Below are 16766 nucleotides of genomic sequence, written 5' to 3' on the forward strand. Positions count from 1 at the left end.
CAGTGCAACTCACCACGAAGAAATAGGTTAATTTTCTCCTGTCTTCAGTCTACAAATAACTTCTCAGGAAGAAAAAGATGCAAAAGATAATATATATGGTGGCTTTGCTTCTTCTAACTTCCCAATGAGATAGTCTGTTACTCAGCAAACATGGTTCCCCTCTGCTACCTAAGTAGGTGATCCCTGCCTGGTGCCAGATTAGCCAGAGCTCTGGTTTAGCTGCAGAACTGGCTAGTCTGGTTAGAAAAGATATCTGTTCACTAACAAAAATATAAATCATTCAAATCTAATTCCTTCAAATTTCCTTCTTCCACTACATTTAAAAAGTCGTAATAACATAAAAAATTTATACTTACCTTAACCTCAGGCTCTTTTTCGCATTCTTCAATATATAAATCATAAAGTTTTTGAAATATAGATTTTCTAAAATTTAATAAACAAAGGCAGTATACAAAGTAATGTTAATAATCATAAAATAAACATTTTGAATTTTCCTGTAATTTTTCCTCCAATTTCCCAAAAACTGGGGGTGAAGTGGGGCTAGATATGGTAGCTAACCTCAACCTAGAAATTTCTAATACAGTTGACCCTTGCACAACACAGGGGTTAATCCTCGTATAACTTGTAGTCGGCCCTCTGTATCCGGGGTTCCTCTGCATCGACAGGTTCAACTAACCACTGACCCATGAAGTACAGTAGTGTTTACTACTGAAAAGCATCTGCAAGTAAGTGGACCTGAACAGTTCAAACCCACATTGTTCAAGGGTCAACTGTATATGCAAAGTACCCAGAATATAACATTTCTAGCTCAGTGTCTAGGAAGAATGAAATAAATGATGGCAATCATCATACTTCTGTGAGTCTAAGATATCAATTAATTAAACATTCATACCTTCCACTAGATAGGTATTTCCTTTTAGGAGGTCTCTGTCGGGCACTTTCAATGACATACTAAAAAAGAGAAGTTTAAGAAAACAGCTTGTCTTTTGCATACGGCATGAACAACTGTATTAATAAATCATGTAAGGCTAAAAAGGCTGTTCAGTCACTCAAGTCTCTGATGCATATTAAATCATACCTTTTAGGGAAACCTACTTAATTTCTAAATATATGTTACAAACAAGTGAAATTTAAACTGTACTAAAATTTAGCACAATATTTACTTGCTATATTATAAGCAAAATCATATAGTTTCACCACTGTGATTTCACAGGTTAGCAATATTTTCAATGTTTTATGGTTGTTCAGAATATGCATAGCATACCCAATTACAAGGACTCTATATATTTGAGCTATTTTCCCCTTTAATTGAGCAGTTAGAATATCTGTTAAAACAGAAAACATAATTTTAGAAACTCTATGTCCTTGTTCAAATGTTTATTCCACTGTATTATTCAATTTCTATTCCACAGCATTACTATCTGAGCATTCCAAGTATCAGACGATCCAAACATCATCTGGTAGTTTTTATGTATTTACAGAAAAATTTGCATACTCGTCCTAATATTAACATACTCCTTTGACAGTCACATACGAAAATCTCTTAAAACTGAGTTCTGTCGATTAAAGACAACACTATTTCAATATGTAACTTAGTCACGCCTCACCTCCGCACGATCCAAAGCTAGTTCTAAAGCTTGTTGCTGTAAAAAGTAAATAGTGTATTTGGTAATATTAGTTATTTTCACACAAACATACTTTAATATACATATAACATTTTCTAATTAAGTGTTTAAATGTGTTTTATTTTCTAAAACAGGTCTAACATTTTTCTTTATTTCTCTCCTCCACCCACCCCACTGTATGCTCAAGATATAGCACAAAGAAATTATATGCAGTCTCAGGCACCTGATTATGACCACAAAGTAGTTAAGAAATGCTACCATGATTTTCTCTGGCCATGCTTGTGCAGCTGATACAGGGCTGAGAGTTGGATATGGTAACCACTACCATTTTATAAACATCAACATTTTAAGGGCACCATTCAGGAAAATATACTGGCCATCAGGTATGCAATTAAAGTGAAGCAAAGACTAAAATCCCTTAAGCTGCTAGGAATCCTGAAAACCAAGGGGGTTGTTATGTTGGTACCTAACATCAACTTAGAAATTCCTAATATTATGCAGAGAAACCATAATACAATGTTTCTAGGTCAGTGCCTACCAGAAATAGAATAAATGAAGGCTATGCTTAGCATGTTTTAATGAATTTAAGATACCATCAGTTATATGCCTGAATTATTATTTAACATTAAGAAAAACGTGCTGCCAATTATAACTGTAAGATGTCACTGATTGTAGACACATTATCACTTCAGTAATGAAAACGTAAAAGCAAATGCATCTTAGAAATGATGAAAATATAGTATTATTATTACATGTACAATTTGAGATTTACTAGTAGATCCCCATCCTTCATTGATTTCTTAGAGACCCTTATTGTAAGGCAAGAGGGAGAAATAAGAAGGTTAACTGTCTTCCTCATTTGTATAGCATTCTTCTGTAATGATACCCAAGAAAGAAAGTACTAGATTTAAAAAAAAATTAAGCAAATACACCACCAATGATTTCTTTCTAGTTTTGTGGTTTGGGTATCACACAGAGTTACAGCATTTTTCATTCACAATGACAGTCATTTTTAATTTCATTGAGAGGCAAAGACCTTTTATTTTTTATTTACAAGAACCTACATTTTTCTGTTTTATTTTGCAGACTCCAATACTTCAATCTACTAAGTTGCATGGAATAAAAGCTCCTAGCACCCACCAAAATCCCAAGAGGGCAGGGAGAAGAATAAATATTGCCAGACTTTGGAAATCATGAAAAGGTTGAAGTGACCCTGTCCTCCTAGTCCTAAGGACAGAGAATACATGATTACAAAAATAGCTGGCCTTTTTTTTTTTAATAGATCTTTATTGGCGTATAATTGCTTCACAATACTGTGTTAGTTTCTGTTGTACAGCAAAGTGAATCAGTCATATGCATACATATATCCCCACATCCCCTCCCTTCCACCCTCCCTATCCCACGTCTTTAGGTCATCGCAAAGCACTGGGCTGATCTCCCTGTGCTATGCTGCTGCTTCCCACTAGCTAACTATTTTACATTCAGTGTGTATATAAGTCGATGCTACTCTCACTTCGCCCCAGCTTCCCTCTCCCCCTCCCCCCCACCCCGTGTCCTCATGTCCATTCTCTACGTCTGCGTCTTTATTCCTGCCCTGCCACTAGGCTCATCAGTACCTTTATTTTTTTAGATTCCATAGATATGTGTTAGCATATTTTATTTGCTTCTCTCTTTCTGACTTACTTCACTCTGTATGACAGACTCTAGGTCCATCCACCTCACTACAAACGACTCAATTTCGTTTCTTTTTATGGCTGAGTAATATTCCATTGTATATATGTGCCACATCTTTATCCATTCATCTGTCGATGGACACTTAGGTTGCTTCCATGTCCTGGCTATTGTAAACAGTGCTGCAATGAACACTGTGGTACCTGTCTCTTTTTTTTTTTTTTTTTGATGTGGACCACTTTTAAAGTCTTTATTGAATTTGTTACAGTACTGCTTCTGTTTTATGTTTTGATTTTTTGGTCCTGAGGCATGTGGGATTCCTAGCTCCCTGACCAGGGATCGAACCTGCATCCCCTGCACTGGAAGGTGAAGTCTTAACCACTGGACTGCCAGGGAAGTCCTTAGCTGGGCTTTTTAAACAGCAATAGAACCCCTACATATCAAGCATCTAAATGGAGTAAGTAAAAAAGTCTAAAATGTGCCAGTATTTCAAAAGATTGTTAAAATAAATTTATACCAATTTAATTGATTAAAATATCTTATGGGCGGATTTCAATGAAACTGTTTCCCAGGATTCAAGATGAGATTCTTGTATTTTCCAACATAAAAACATAACTTTGAATATATACTCTTGACAAAAACACAGGGTTCTTTTAATTATTTTGGCCATAAAAGCTTCAAGTAAGTTTAGATCAAAAAATTATAATAAACACAATCAAATGTATACTCTAGGACCATTTCAAATAGCCAGTCTTCTCAAGTAAATATTTAATCTTCTGATATCAAAACTTTAAAAGCTCCAGTGAGATATACTTGCATATGTAAACACTAGTATCGTTTATTCACTATTGCGTTCAAATACTTAAGAGGGAAGTGATTGGCAAATACGAATGCAAAATATAAGGCAAGGTCAGAACCCCACTGTGACAGCTTTTCTCTAACAGGGCAAGGGTATACACGCAAGATCCCAAGAAGAGAAGATATATGTTTTCTGAGGTTTATCCAACATGGTGGTTAGTGTTCATTTATTCTCTGTCAAATGCTGCTGTTTCTTTAGAACAGAAAGTGATTTTTTTCTCCTTTGTCTTTAATTCTTTAATGGCAAGAGTTAAATGCCCAGCACTAAGTATGTTTACTGACTCTAAGTGGTAAGCAGAAATCTGCCATTAGAAGGTTAAAACTAATGCTGCTTAAATGTTATTTGCAGTAAGCAGGTTACATTTGTAGTTAAAAATTTTTTTAAAATCTAAATTAAGAGGAACTTTAAACTATGAGAAACCTATGCCCCCAAAACTATTTGTATTTATACCTATCCTTCTTGCCAATGATTTGGACTACAGTAAAGTAGACAGAAGTAATTATTTTTTAATACTTCCCCAAAATAAGGACAGATAGATTATCTGTGTAATCTGGATATGATTATAACACTGAGTTGAGAGATGAGCCCCCTATTTTGTAGAGAAGATTTTGCATGTGATTGCTAAGTAATTTCCCAGTTAGGGTAACTTGGGCAGCTTACGAGAATATTTCTGTTTCATACAGATACCTTTATGGAGATGAAGGAAGAGAACATTCTAAGAATATTAACATACTGAGCTGTAGCTTACCATTGTGGTATAAAATAGAGGTCCAAAAAGGAGAAAACTTATGTGCGTTGATGAAGTGGGGTGAAAACCGTACCTTTAGAAATCAGTCTTAGAGTACTGAAAAAGCAAAAATAACACAACCCCTATATTAACATAAAGCTCTCAAGAGATATGAGATTACTTAATAATTAACAAGGAAAATTATTTGAGGCATATATATTTCTAAGACCCTTTAAAAATAATTAGTAACAATAAAATTCATTATATGACAATCTATACACTCATTGTTGAAAAGTTGTAACTAAGGCAAAATACAGTTTGCAAGTTAAAATCATTACTCAGTTTCTTAAAAATGTTTAACACCCAGGAGAGAATGTTTTTTAATTTCTTCTATCATCACAGTTGCTGCTTTCATTGTTACTCTGGATTATTTTAACAGCCTGCCCTCTGGCCTTGGTCACTGCACAGTTCACTTTACAAATCATACATTTCATCATACCTGCTAATAAAAGTCCTCTAATGATATTCCCCCAAATGCCCCAGGCGACATTTTCCAATGCAGCTCTAATTCTTCCAGCCTCTCACCTCTTCAAGCAAACAAGATACACTCCTGAAGAACCTCACTCCTCTAACACACAAGCCCTCATCCTGGCTGCACAAGAGAGTAACCTTGGGAACCTTTAAAAAGTGGGATACCCATGCTCCACCCTCCAGAGAGTCTCATTAATTGGTCTGGAGTAGGGTCCAGGGATCACCATTTTTGGAACTCCCTAGGTGATTCAAAGGGGCTGCCATTTGAACGCGACTGCTATATCCTCTCTGCCTCCCACAGAAATGGTATGTTTGCTCTGAGAGTGATGCTAAATAAAGCTTATTTTTAATCTAATTCTTTACCTAACTCCTTGTAACCACCCCTGTGTGTCTACACACAGCTGAGCACATCTTTAAGCGACAGAGAACACTATTTTCCGTGTTAAATTGTTTTGGTTCGCTCTGGGTGAACCCAAAGCTTAAGTTTTGCCAGTTCAGGTTTGAAAAAAAAAAAAGGAGGGGAGGGGGTGAAAAAAACCCACAAACCACCAAAAAAGACAAGCACCATACAGGTTTCAGGAATAATCATTCAAAAAACGAATAAGACAGTAATCCTACTCTAGAAGAGCTCATGAAAGATTTAAGATGAATTTACGGTGAAAATTTTCTGACCATTGAATCTAAAGATGAAGATACACTAGGTATAGGCAAAATGTGATGATGACTATCTCTTGTCACTAAATTGAGGGGGATGGTGGAGAGGAAGGCTTAGTGAATTTAAACTAAGTGCTAAAAAACCCAATAACCACTTACAAACCAAACATTCTGACTGTATACAGAATTTACTAGAACCCTGAGAGAAAACCATTGTAATTATCGTCTTCATTTTACAGAATAAGGCTCTCAGAACTAGTGACTTTCCCATGATCACACAACTAGACTGGAACTCAGACCTCTCTTTTTAATATTAAGATTCTTTCTCCTAAATCTTACAACCTTCCAGACCACTCAATCCAACACCCATTTTTAGATTTTTGAAAGCAAAACATTTAAAGTAAGGCCTCGATTCTGCTCAGACTAATAAAAAATTTTTTCTTAATTTTGACCTATTTTTACATCATGGTTATCACCCATCGTACACGGTACTCAATCTGACTCCGAAAATCGCGCTAATCACTTTCTATTGGGAGTCCTACCAGGGACTTCATTGTACGCAGCCCCTCCCTGGAGGTGGTTATCGGAGATGGCTTCCAGGGGCAGCTATTCGCCAAGCTTATTTCTGAAATCCCGAGAACCACGGCGAGGACCAATAATCAATCCTAAACGTCTCCATCAATCCCACTGATTTCCCCGATCGACGTGAGTCTCCTCCAACTGCTCAAGCATTTGTTTACAACTCAGACTTTACCTGAAAAACGCCCCAACGCCACAGCGCAGCGAACAGCCTTTATTCAATATGGACACCGAGAACCCCGCCCCCACAGAAGCGCTACGCGCAATTCTTGCGAGTTTCCGGAAATACCTGTAACTGGAACCCAAGAGTCAAAACTAAGATGAAAAGCGTGGCTTGGCAGCACCGCGAGAGGCAACGGAGGGACCGCCGGGAGGGCGGCTGGCTCGACCCGGCCCACCGCGTCTCCGGGGACACCACCTTCCTCCCGCGGGCTCCGGACGCCGGAAGCGGCGAAAAGCCACTCGGGAAGCCGCTCGCTCACCTCTGACCCCGCCCCGAATCTCGCGCGGCTAACCCGTCCCCCGCAGGCGCGCCGCAGCCCACCTGTGCGGGCCGCCGCCTCAGGATATCGCCGCTGGCTCGGCCAGAACGCGACGCGCCGACCTCGGCGCCGCGCTGCCGACTGCGCGCCCGCCCGCCGCTCGCTCCGCACGCCCCCTTGCCCGCGCGGCGCCACAGCCCCGCCGACCGCCTGTTACGGCGCCCGCGCTTCCGATTGGCGCACTGGGCGGGCGACCGCGAGCGGAAGTGGTAGAGGTGGGAAGGCGGGGCCGCCGCCAGGAGGCTCGACGCCAGGATGCTCCCGCCTGGGGCTGGTCCCCGCGATGCCTTTCCTGACTAAGGCCCGGTGGTGGGGAGAGGCCCACGAGCGCTTTCGGTGGCCCGGCATCCAGGTTCGTAAAACGAGAGGTAGCGTATGGCTCTTTGTGAGGTAGGGAGCCCTGTTGAATTTCTACAGTGAAAGAAACTTGGAACAAGTTTTCCTTGCTCAGCCCATCCTCATGAAAGGGAGAGACACCATTTCTGTATTTACTAGTGCAGGCCTTGCAGCCTATGATAGTCTATCAATCAAGTGCCAATGAATTTAATGCCATAAAACAAAACACCTCACTGAAGAGTTGTAAAGATTCAGGAACGGAATAACCAGAGCACATTGCAATGTCTGATTGTAATTCTGCACCTTTAAACAACTTTGGTTGTTTGGTTATAAACTTTTAAAAAATGATTATTGAAGTGAAGCTCACAGAATGTGAAATGAAACATTTTTAAGTACACAATTCAGTAGCCTTCAGTACATTCACAGTGTCGTGCAACCACCAACCATACTGGTTCCAAAACATTTTCCTCACCCCTGTTAAGAAATTACACGTTATGCTTCCCTCTCCCAGACCCTAAGCAGACCCCAATTGCTTTCAGACTTTAAGTATCTACCTAATCTGGGTATTTCACGTAAATGGAATATGTGACCTTTTTGCATCTGTCTGCATTCACATAACATAATGTTTTCCAGGTTCATCCACCTTATAGCAAGTATCAGGACTTCGTTCTTTTTATGGCTAATATTGCATCTTATTTGTATGTATATACCCCAATTAATTCATACATCCAGCGATGGACATTTGGGTTGTTTACACCTTTGAGCTATTGTGAATAGTGCTGCTATGAATATTTGTGTCGAAGTATTGTTTTGAGTCCCTGTTTTCAACTCTTTCCGGTATATACTGTTAAAGAAACCTGGAATCTGACAGTAATTCAAGCGGTAAAAAAAACAGGTTTTATTCAGGAACTATTGCAGTAGAGAGAAGAGACCTTAGTATAGAACTGGGTTCAATTACAAAAACAGCATAGACAAGTAAGGATTTATAGCCAAGGTGGGGCGGGGAAACTGGGTGGAAATTGCCTAAAAGGAAATATCAGGTGTAAGGGCTAAATTCTGGCCAAACCGACTTGAAAGGATTCTTAACTGAAGGCAGACCAGGATGATCAGCTGTTAATGGTGGGGGGATGAAGAATCCGATCAGATATTGAGGGTGATCAGATACCCCGGTAGGGGTTCTCTCTAAACTGACCTAGCTGGATTCTTACTACAACTGGTTGATGCAGATCCCACAAGACCGATACTAAAGTAGAGGCTAAGAGGGCTTAGAGGAGGCTGACTAAAGTTTAGTCAAGGAGAGAGTCTTTGTCAGTACCCAGGAATGGAACTGCTGGGTCATATGGTAATTCTGTGCTTAAATATTTGTGGAGTCAATAAACTGTTTTCCACAGTGGCCGAGACATTTTACATACTGATAGCAATGTATGGCAGTTCCAGTTTCTCCACATCCTCACCAAAACTTTTGTCTTGTTTTGTTTTTGATCATAGCCATTCTAGCGGGTATAAAATGGTATCTCATTGTGGTTTTGATTTGCAGTTCCCTGATGGCTAATGATATTAATTGAGAATCTTTTCATGTTCTTATTGGCCATTTGTATATATTCTTTGGAGAAATGTCTATTCAAGTCCTTTGCCCATTTTTAAATTGGGTTGTTTGTTTTTTTGTTAAGTTATGAGTTCTTTATATATTCTGGATACTAGACCCTTATCAGAGATATGATTTACAAATATTTTCTCACATTCTGTAGGTTGTCTTCACTTTCTTGCTAATGTTTTTTGATTTTCAAACTTAAATTTTTGGTGAAGTCTAATTTATCTATTTTTTTCTGTTGTGGATTGTGATTTTGGTGTCATATTTAAGAATCCATTGCCAAATCCAAGGTCATAAGGATTGTTGAAAACCATCTCTGCACTTCGTTTTACACAAAGCAGAAAGTGAGTTTATCACAAGGATTTCAACCTGTAAGCCAAGAAACTCAAGGCTATGGGAGCGACGAGTTCTGAGTTGCTCACAGACTAAAGAGTGTGTATAGGGTAAATGCAGAAGTAATTTGGCTTTTTCAGCTGATCCTTATTTGGATCAGGGTAGTTGTGTCAGGGAAACAAGGAAGTCCAAAGATAGCATGAGCAGACTTGGTCTTTGGGGATTGGCTGGCATCCTCTGCTGATTTCTGAGGAGGGCTGTAAATTCCTGCAACTTACGTTAGGTAAGGTAAAGTTTCGTTTTTCTTTAGTGCACCTGTGTTGTCCAACTCCATTTTGTTCCCAATATAAGTGACTCCATTTTAGTTTTGGTTCTACAGAATTCACCCCTATATTCTTCTAAGAGTTTTATGGTTTTAGCTCTTATATTAAGTCATTAACCCATTTTGAGTTTATTTTTATATACATTCTGTGGTAGGCATTCCATTTCATTCTTTTGCATGTTGTCCCAGAATCATTTGTTGAAGAGAATATTCTTATCCACAATGAATGGACTTGACAACCTTGTCAAAAATCAATTTGCCATAGATGTATGGGTTTGTTTCTGGAGTATTACTTCTACTCTGTCCATCTATATGTCTGTTCTGTGCCAGCACCACACTGTAGCTTTGTACTAAGTTTTGAAATTGAGAAGTGTAAGTCCTCCAGTTTTGTTCTTTTCCAATATTGTTTTGGCTCTTCAGACCCCTTGCAATTTTATATGAGTTTGAGGATCAGCTTTTTCATTTTTGCGAAAAAGGCAACTGGGATTTTGATAGGGATTGCATTGAATTAATAGATCTCTTTGACAAGTATTGTTATCTTAAAATATTAAGTCCTCCAATCCGTGAACATGATGTCTTTCCATTTATTTAAGTCTTCTTTAATGTTTTTTCGCAATATTTGTAGTTTCCAGTGTACAAGTCTTTCATCTCCTTAGTTAATTTATTCCCATCTATTTCATTTTTTTTTCTGAATGCTATCTTAGTCTGTTCGGGGCTGCTATAACAAAATCCCACAGACTGGGTGCCTTAAACAACAGAAATTTCTTTCTCACAGTTCTGGAGTCTGGGAAGTCCAAGATCAAGGTGCTGACAGATTTGGTTGCTGGTGAGAGTTGTCTTCCTGGCTTGTAGAGAACTGCCTTCTCCGGGTGTCCTCATGTGGTGGTGAGGGAGAGAAAGGCAGCTCTGGTGTCTCTTATTATAAAGATACTAGGCCCTCTTTCCAAAAACAATCACATTGGGGCATAGGGCTTTAACATGAATTTTGGGGGAACACAATATAGTCCATAGTAAATGCAATTATAAATGGAATTTTTACTTAATTTCCTTTTTGGATTATTCATTGTTGATGTATTAAAAAAGAACTGATTTTTGAGTGTTGATCTTGCACTCTGAAAACTTGCCAAATTTGTTTATTAGTGCTAATACTTGTGTGTGGTGTGTGTGTGTGTGTTCTTTAAGGTTTCTTTATATAGGATCGTGTCATCTGTAAATTGAGGAAGTTTTACTTATTCCCTACAGTTGGGATGCCTTTCATTTCCTTTCCTTGCCTAATTGCTCTGGGTAGAGTCATTCCTTCATTTTAAGGAATTGGCTCATGCAGTTGTAGAGGCTGGCAGGTGTGATCCATAGGGCAGGCTGGTAGGATGAAAACACCAGAGCACTTTGTAGTTTTAACAACGCCTGCCCTCAGGGGAAACTAGTAAACCAGAGCCTAATCTGCTGGTTTTATTAGAGCCTAGCTGACCTGGGGGAAAGGAGATACCCAATTCCAGCCCACTGTAGCCATGTGTCTCACCTGTGGGTGGGGGAATCTGAGAAACACTTGTGAGGTTCACAGTTCGGGCACACAGGCTCACTAAAAGACTGAGACCTAATCCAAAGGCTGTAGACTGCTTCCCCTTCCCAAACCTTACCACCACATAACTAAAAGCCTATTTACAGCAGTTCCTTTTATCCAGTACATCATGTCTAGCTATCAAGAAAAAATTACAAGGCATACTAAAAGGCCAAAAATACAGTTTAAAGAGATAGAACAAGCATCACAACCAGACATAGCATGGATGTTGGAATTATCAGACTGGCAATTTAAAACTATGGTTAATGAGGTACAAACGGTTACGTATAAAATAAGCTACAAGAATATATTGTACAACACGGGAAATATAGACAACATTTTATAATAATTATAAATGAAGTATAACCTTTAAAAATTGTGAATCACTATATTGTACACCTTTAACATAATGTATATCAACTATACTTCAATAAAGAAATAAAACTATGATTAATATGTTAAGAGCTCTAATGGATAGACAGCATGCAAGAACAGATGGGCAATCTAAGAGAGATGAAAATCCTAAGAAAACAGAAAAGAAATGGTGTAGATAAAAAAAAAAATGCAACAGAAATGAAGCATTCCTTTGATGGACCTATTAATAGACTGGACACGGCTGAGGAAATAATAACTCATGGTTGCCAAATAACCAACCATTAGGTGGAAGAGTGAAAGGGAACTTTATAAGGAATGGATCAGCCTGAAAACACCTGGTCAATCTTAACAATACAAAATGTGAGCTGATCAAGTATTATATGCCTCCTGATGTAGTGTATTTCATATTATTACTATTTATGAATTATGTTCATAAAAACAGAAATAGAATCTGAATTGAATCAAGCCCCTAGGTCTAACTGCCAGTTTACTTGAATAAAGAGGCACAGAGTAACCTGTTAAAGTGACAACATGATAATACAATCTGCCCAATACATAGTGTAGTAAACCGTAAGAAAACTGAATGTGAATTGGCTATGTGATATTAAGGAATTACTATTAACTGTTACAGGCTGAATTGTGCTGCCCCCCCCCCGCCGCCGCCCCAAATTAATATGTAGAAGCGGTAATGTCTAGTACCTCAAAATGTGATTGTATTTGAAGATAAGACCTTTAAAGAGGTGATTAAGTTAAATGAGGCTGTTAGGGTGGGCCCTAATTCAATATGACTGGTATCCTTAAAAGAAGAGATTAGGACACAGATTGAGAGAGAGACACTAGGGATGCCAGCACACAGAGAAAAGACCTTGTGAGGGTACAGCGAGAAGGGGCTATTTGCAAGCCAAGGAGAGAGGCCTCAGAGAAAACCAACCCTGCTCTCACTTTGATCTTGGATTTCAGCCTCCAGACTCAGAGAAAGTTAATTTCTGTTGTTTAAATCCCCTAGTCTGCGGTATGTTGTTATGGCAGCCCTGGCAAACTAATACAATAACATTAGGTGGAATAGTGATTTTTTTTAGTTATGAGAATAAGAAAAATGGACTTTGTGTATTAGAGATGCAAAATATAGCATTTACAAGTAAATAAGTAAATAAAAGAAAAAGAAAAAATAAAATTCTGTTAGGATTTTAAATCCTATTTAAATTAATATGCCAAGTATAATTTTATACACAAACTCAATTACCTGTATATTTTATATTCCTTGAAAAAAAAGGAGGCACCTTCAAACCTGTAATAAATGTTTAATATGTCCAAAAAATGTATTTCGAAGTTTAAGCTTTGGTGGATAAACGGTTGTCTAGAACAGTGCCTTAAAATTTTTTTATTAGTCTTTTAGGCTTAATTAAATAAAACTTTAATAAGGTTGGGAGGTAAGAAAACAAGATTTGTCATATAAAAAAAATTCAGTACTATAAGATTTTTATTTAACCTCTTTATCCTACATCTGATAGCCTTTCTCCCACACTGAAAATGTTGGTCCCCAACTGCATCAAAATGGTGATTGTTTTGTCCCACATAACATTTGCAACCATCTCAGAATAATAACACTAATGCTACCATCGACAGTATAATCACTGGAACATTTAAAGATTTTTATTGAAGGTTTTTTTTGTCCTTAGACTATATACTACTGGAAATGCATATACAAATTATGAGTTTTTTAAGTCGTTTCAAATACTTTCTTTCTGGTTGGCTATGTCAACAACTTGATACACAGAAATACTTGTTTTTGCTTCTGTTTTTAGGAATTGAAACTTTTTTTAGTTCTTAGGAATTATTTTATAATTTATTTTAATAAGTATTTAAAATAATTGTATAGTTACAATTGTAATAATTGTAAGTAAAATCTATAAAATAAGATTAAACTCAGAAATTTTAGTTTCTATTCCAGTTCCTTCATCCTGTTCCTCCCTCCCTCAATTGGTAACCATTATATTTTAGGTTTTTGCTTTATTCTGCTATTTTAACATGGTATACAATATAATAGATATATATAAATACTTATATCTCCTGTTACTAATACTAATGGAAACTGGTAAATAAAGAGATAGAATTAAACATTTATCCTGTTTTTATAAGTCACTGTACCTCAAGGGATTCAGTTAACTCATGAGTGGAAATTTCTTTTTAAAGAAGAATAAAGGCTAATAAATGCAGAATTGATAGGATCAGATTTTCACCATTTTGAAACTCCAAATGAAATAATTTACCTTGTCATTGATTGGTTGCTAACATCACAAAAAGAGAAACTAGAAAGGAGTCTTGCAAAAAAGCAAAAAATCCAGTCATGCCTTTTTGTAGCTAACTAGTTATTTACAAAAAATAAAGAAGACAAAGGAACATGTTAAATGACATTAAAGGGATACAGTCAGCCAGATCCGGAATATAGGAAACTCTGCAGGACACATAACAGTGTTTCCTCACAAATATATCAAAAGGAAAAGAGAGAGGAGTGGGAGAACCAACAAAGAAATTGTTGAAAGCAAACTATAAAAATTTGAAATAATATAGAAATTTGAACACTGATTACATATCCAAAAATATTAAGGAATTATTGCTATTTTTTTAGGTGTGATAATGGTACTGTGGCTTGTTTTTTTAAAAGAATCTTTATTCTTTAAAGATATGTCTTGCAAGGATAAATACTGAAATGCCTATAGATGAAATGATATGTTTCAGATTTGCTTCCAAATAATTCATGGGGACAGGAGTGGGGGAAATGGGTGTGGGTTTAGGTAAATCAACATTAGCCATGAATTAGTCATTGTTGAAACTGGTGAATGGGAGGCCATTATACCCTTTTTTTGTACTTTTGTACATTTTTTGGAAACACCTACCAGCTGTGCGGGCCACACAGTGGCAACAGGAAGGCCCAACAAGCAGGGCTCTCTCTACTGCCTGTCTCCTCCTTGCTTAGCTACTTTCCATACTTTCAAAACACAGATCATGTCATATCCCCGCTGTTAAATTTTTTCATCGAGCCCCCAGGGTCCACAAAATAAATTCTGCATCCTTAATATGATAGTAAAGCCCTCAGCAGTCTGATTCCACCCATGTTTCCAGACTGAGTCTTCCACAATAACTCCTTTGACACACTGGTGTCTTATTAGCTATCTCGTGATGAAATATCATTTCTTTCTTTCTGTTTCTCTCTAGTGATGTTATTTTACTTTGCATTTTCCTCCTCAGTAACTTTTCTGCTGAATCTTACATTGCTTTCTAGGCTACATAATGTTATCACTTCTGACACTTTCTGGGATTCCTCAGTTGGAATTAGTTTTTCTGATCTCTCATGTCCCCAAATGCTTTATTTTCATCAACATGGCCTTACAGTTCACTCAGCTTAACTAAACTTTAGACAGGCTTCTTCCCTCTAGGCTCATGACTTCCCTTAGAGCATTTACTTCTGACAACTTGTAAATTCTTTCTCTGCCCCTTTGATGTGTAATTTTTTTTTTTTAGAATTGATTTTTTTAATGGCTTTAAAAAAATTGAAGTATAGTTTATTTACAATGTTGTGTTAGTTTCAAATGTACAGAAAAGTGATTCAGATATATATATATATGTATATATATTAGGTACACACATAGGTATCTATTCTTTTTCAGATTCTATTCCATTATAGGTTATTACAAGATATTAAATATAGTTCCCTGTGTTATACAGTAGGTCCTTGTTGTTTATCTATTTTATATATAGTAGTGTGTATCTATTAATCCCAAACTCCTAATTTATCCCTCCCTCCCCTTCCCTTTTAGTAACCATAAGTTTGTTTTCTATGTCTGTGTGTCTATTTCTGCTTCATAAATAAGTTCATTTGTGTATCAATTTTTATTCCACATATAATTGATACCATATGATATTTGTCTGTCTCTGATTTACTTCAATTAGTATGATAATCTCTAGGTTCATCCATGTTGCTGCAAATAGCATTATTTCATTATTTTTTATGGCTGAGTGATACTCCACTGTATATATTTACCATACCTTCTTTATCCATTCATCTGTCAACGGACATTTAGGTTGCTTCCATGTCTTGGCTATTATAAATGGTGCTGCTATGAACATTGGGGTACATGTATCTTTCGAATTAGAGTTTTCGTCTTTTCCAAATATATGCTCAGAAGTGGGATTGGTGGATCATATGGTAACTCTATTTTTAGTTTTTTAAGGAACCTCCAGAGATGTAAATTAAAAAAAAAAAAAAAAGCCTTTAACCTCCTCTCTCCCATAGCCATCCCTTTGAAATGTAATAATCAAGGAAGATATGCTCCCATCGCTCATTGTCTGCTGGGAGAGTAGGAGCCTAACCACCGTGGGTGCCTAGCTCCAGGTTGTAAAAGTACCCCCTGTCATGAAGATAAGAGAAAGTTTACTTTTCCTTTGGGTAAGGCCAGTTAACACAGGTGGTCTACAATGTCCTCACCCCAGCTCTTAAAACCTTTCCTACTATAAAATTCTTTGCTTCAAAGGACACAATCAACAGAGTGAAAAGGCAACTCATGGACTGGGAGAAAATATTTGCAAATCATATATCTGATAAGGTGTTAATATCTAGAATATATTAAGAACTCCTATGACCTGACAACAACAACAAAAAACAACTCGATTGAAAAATGGGCAGAGGAGGAGCTTCTGGTTTGGTGAAAGCATCCACATGCCAGGAAGGTAGGGCCACCCCAGTTCCTTGGGGACAGAAGCTCCTGCTCCTGGGACTCTTCCATACTTCATCCTGTGTACCTCTTCATCTGGTTGTTCATCTGTATCCTTTACAATATCCTTTATTAATAAACTGGTAAACGATTTTTTGGTGATTCCTATAAGCTTATTCTTCTGGATCATCATTTGTGTCATTTTATCAAGAAAGAGTTTATTTCAAGGGCTTTTTGAATTATGAGAGCTAATAAGCTACGTAAGGGATTTTTTTGAAACACAAGAGAAGGCTGTTTGGAGAGAATGAGAGAATAAGATGAAGGTGATGGCAGGACCAGTGCCTAAGATGA

At 37.4% G+C, this 16766-nt stretch overlaps 1 protein-coding gene and 1 long non-coding RNA gene across 16 annotated transcripts in view; one reads left to right on the forward strand and one right to left on the reverse strand.

Moving 5' to 3' along the window:
• The window catches only part of SUPT20H (SPT20 homolog, SAGA complex component), a 39606-nt gene extending 32307 nt beyond the window's left edge, over positions 1-7299 (reverse strand). For 10 of the 15 annotated variants that reach the window (XM_068526427.1, XM_068526425.1, XM_068526423.1 and 7 more), the window contains exons 1-5: positions 6822-7083; positions 4904-4999; positions 1608-1643; positions 893-951; positions 357-423 (exon numbers count right to left, since the gene is read on the reverse strand). In XM_068526427.1, the coding sequence (XP_068382528.1) occupies positions 357-423; positions 893-951; positions 1608-1643; positions 4904-4906 (165 nt within the window). In that variant the 5' untranslated portion in view covers positions 4907-4999; positions 6822-7083. Of the gene's footprint in view, positions 1-356; positions 424-892; positions 952-1607; positions 1644-4903; positions 5000-6821; positions 7084-7128 lie in introns of those variants that run through there. The other 5 variants (XM_068526416.1, XM_068526415.1, XM_068526417.1 and 2 more) reach the window with 5 other exon arrangements.
• A 120-nt stretch (positions 7300-7419) lies between these two features.
• Positions 7420-16766, forward strand: part of LOC137751933 (uncharacterized) — a 208265-nt gene continuing 198918 nt past the window's right edge. Inside the window, exon 1 of the long non-coding RNA XR_011070994.1 lies at positions 7420-7540. This is a non-coding gene — a long non-coding RNA (uncharacterized lncRNA). The remainder of the gene's footprint in view (positions 7541-16766) is intronic.

Source organism: Eschrichtius robustus, chromosome 18 (genome assembly GCF_028021215.1).
Source record: "Eschrichtius robustus isolate mEscRob2 chromosome 18, mEscRob2.pri, whole genome shotgun sequence".
Taxonomy (NCBI): domain Eukaryota; kingdom Metazoa; phylum Chordata; class Mammalia; order Artiodactyla; family Eschrichtiidae; genus Eschrichtius; species Eschrichtius robustus.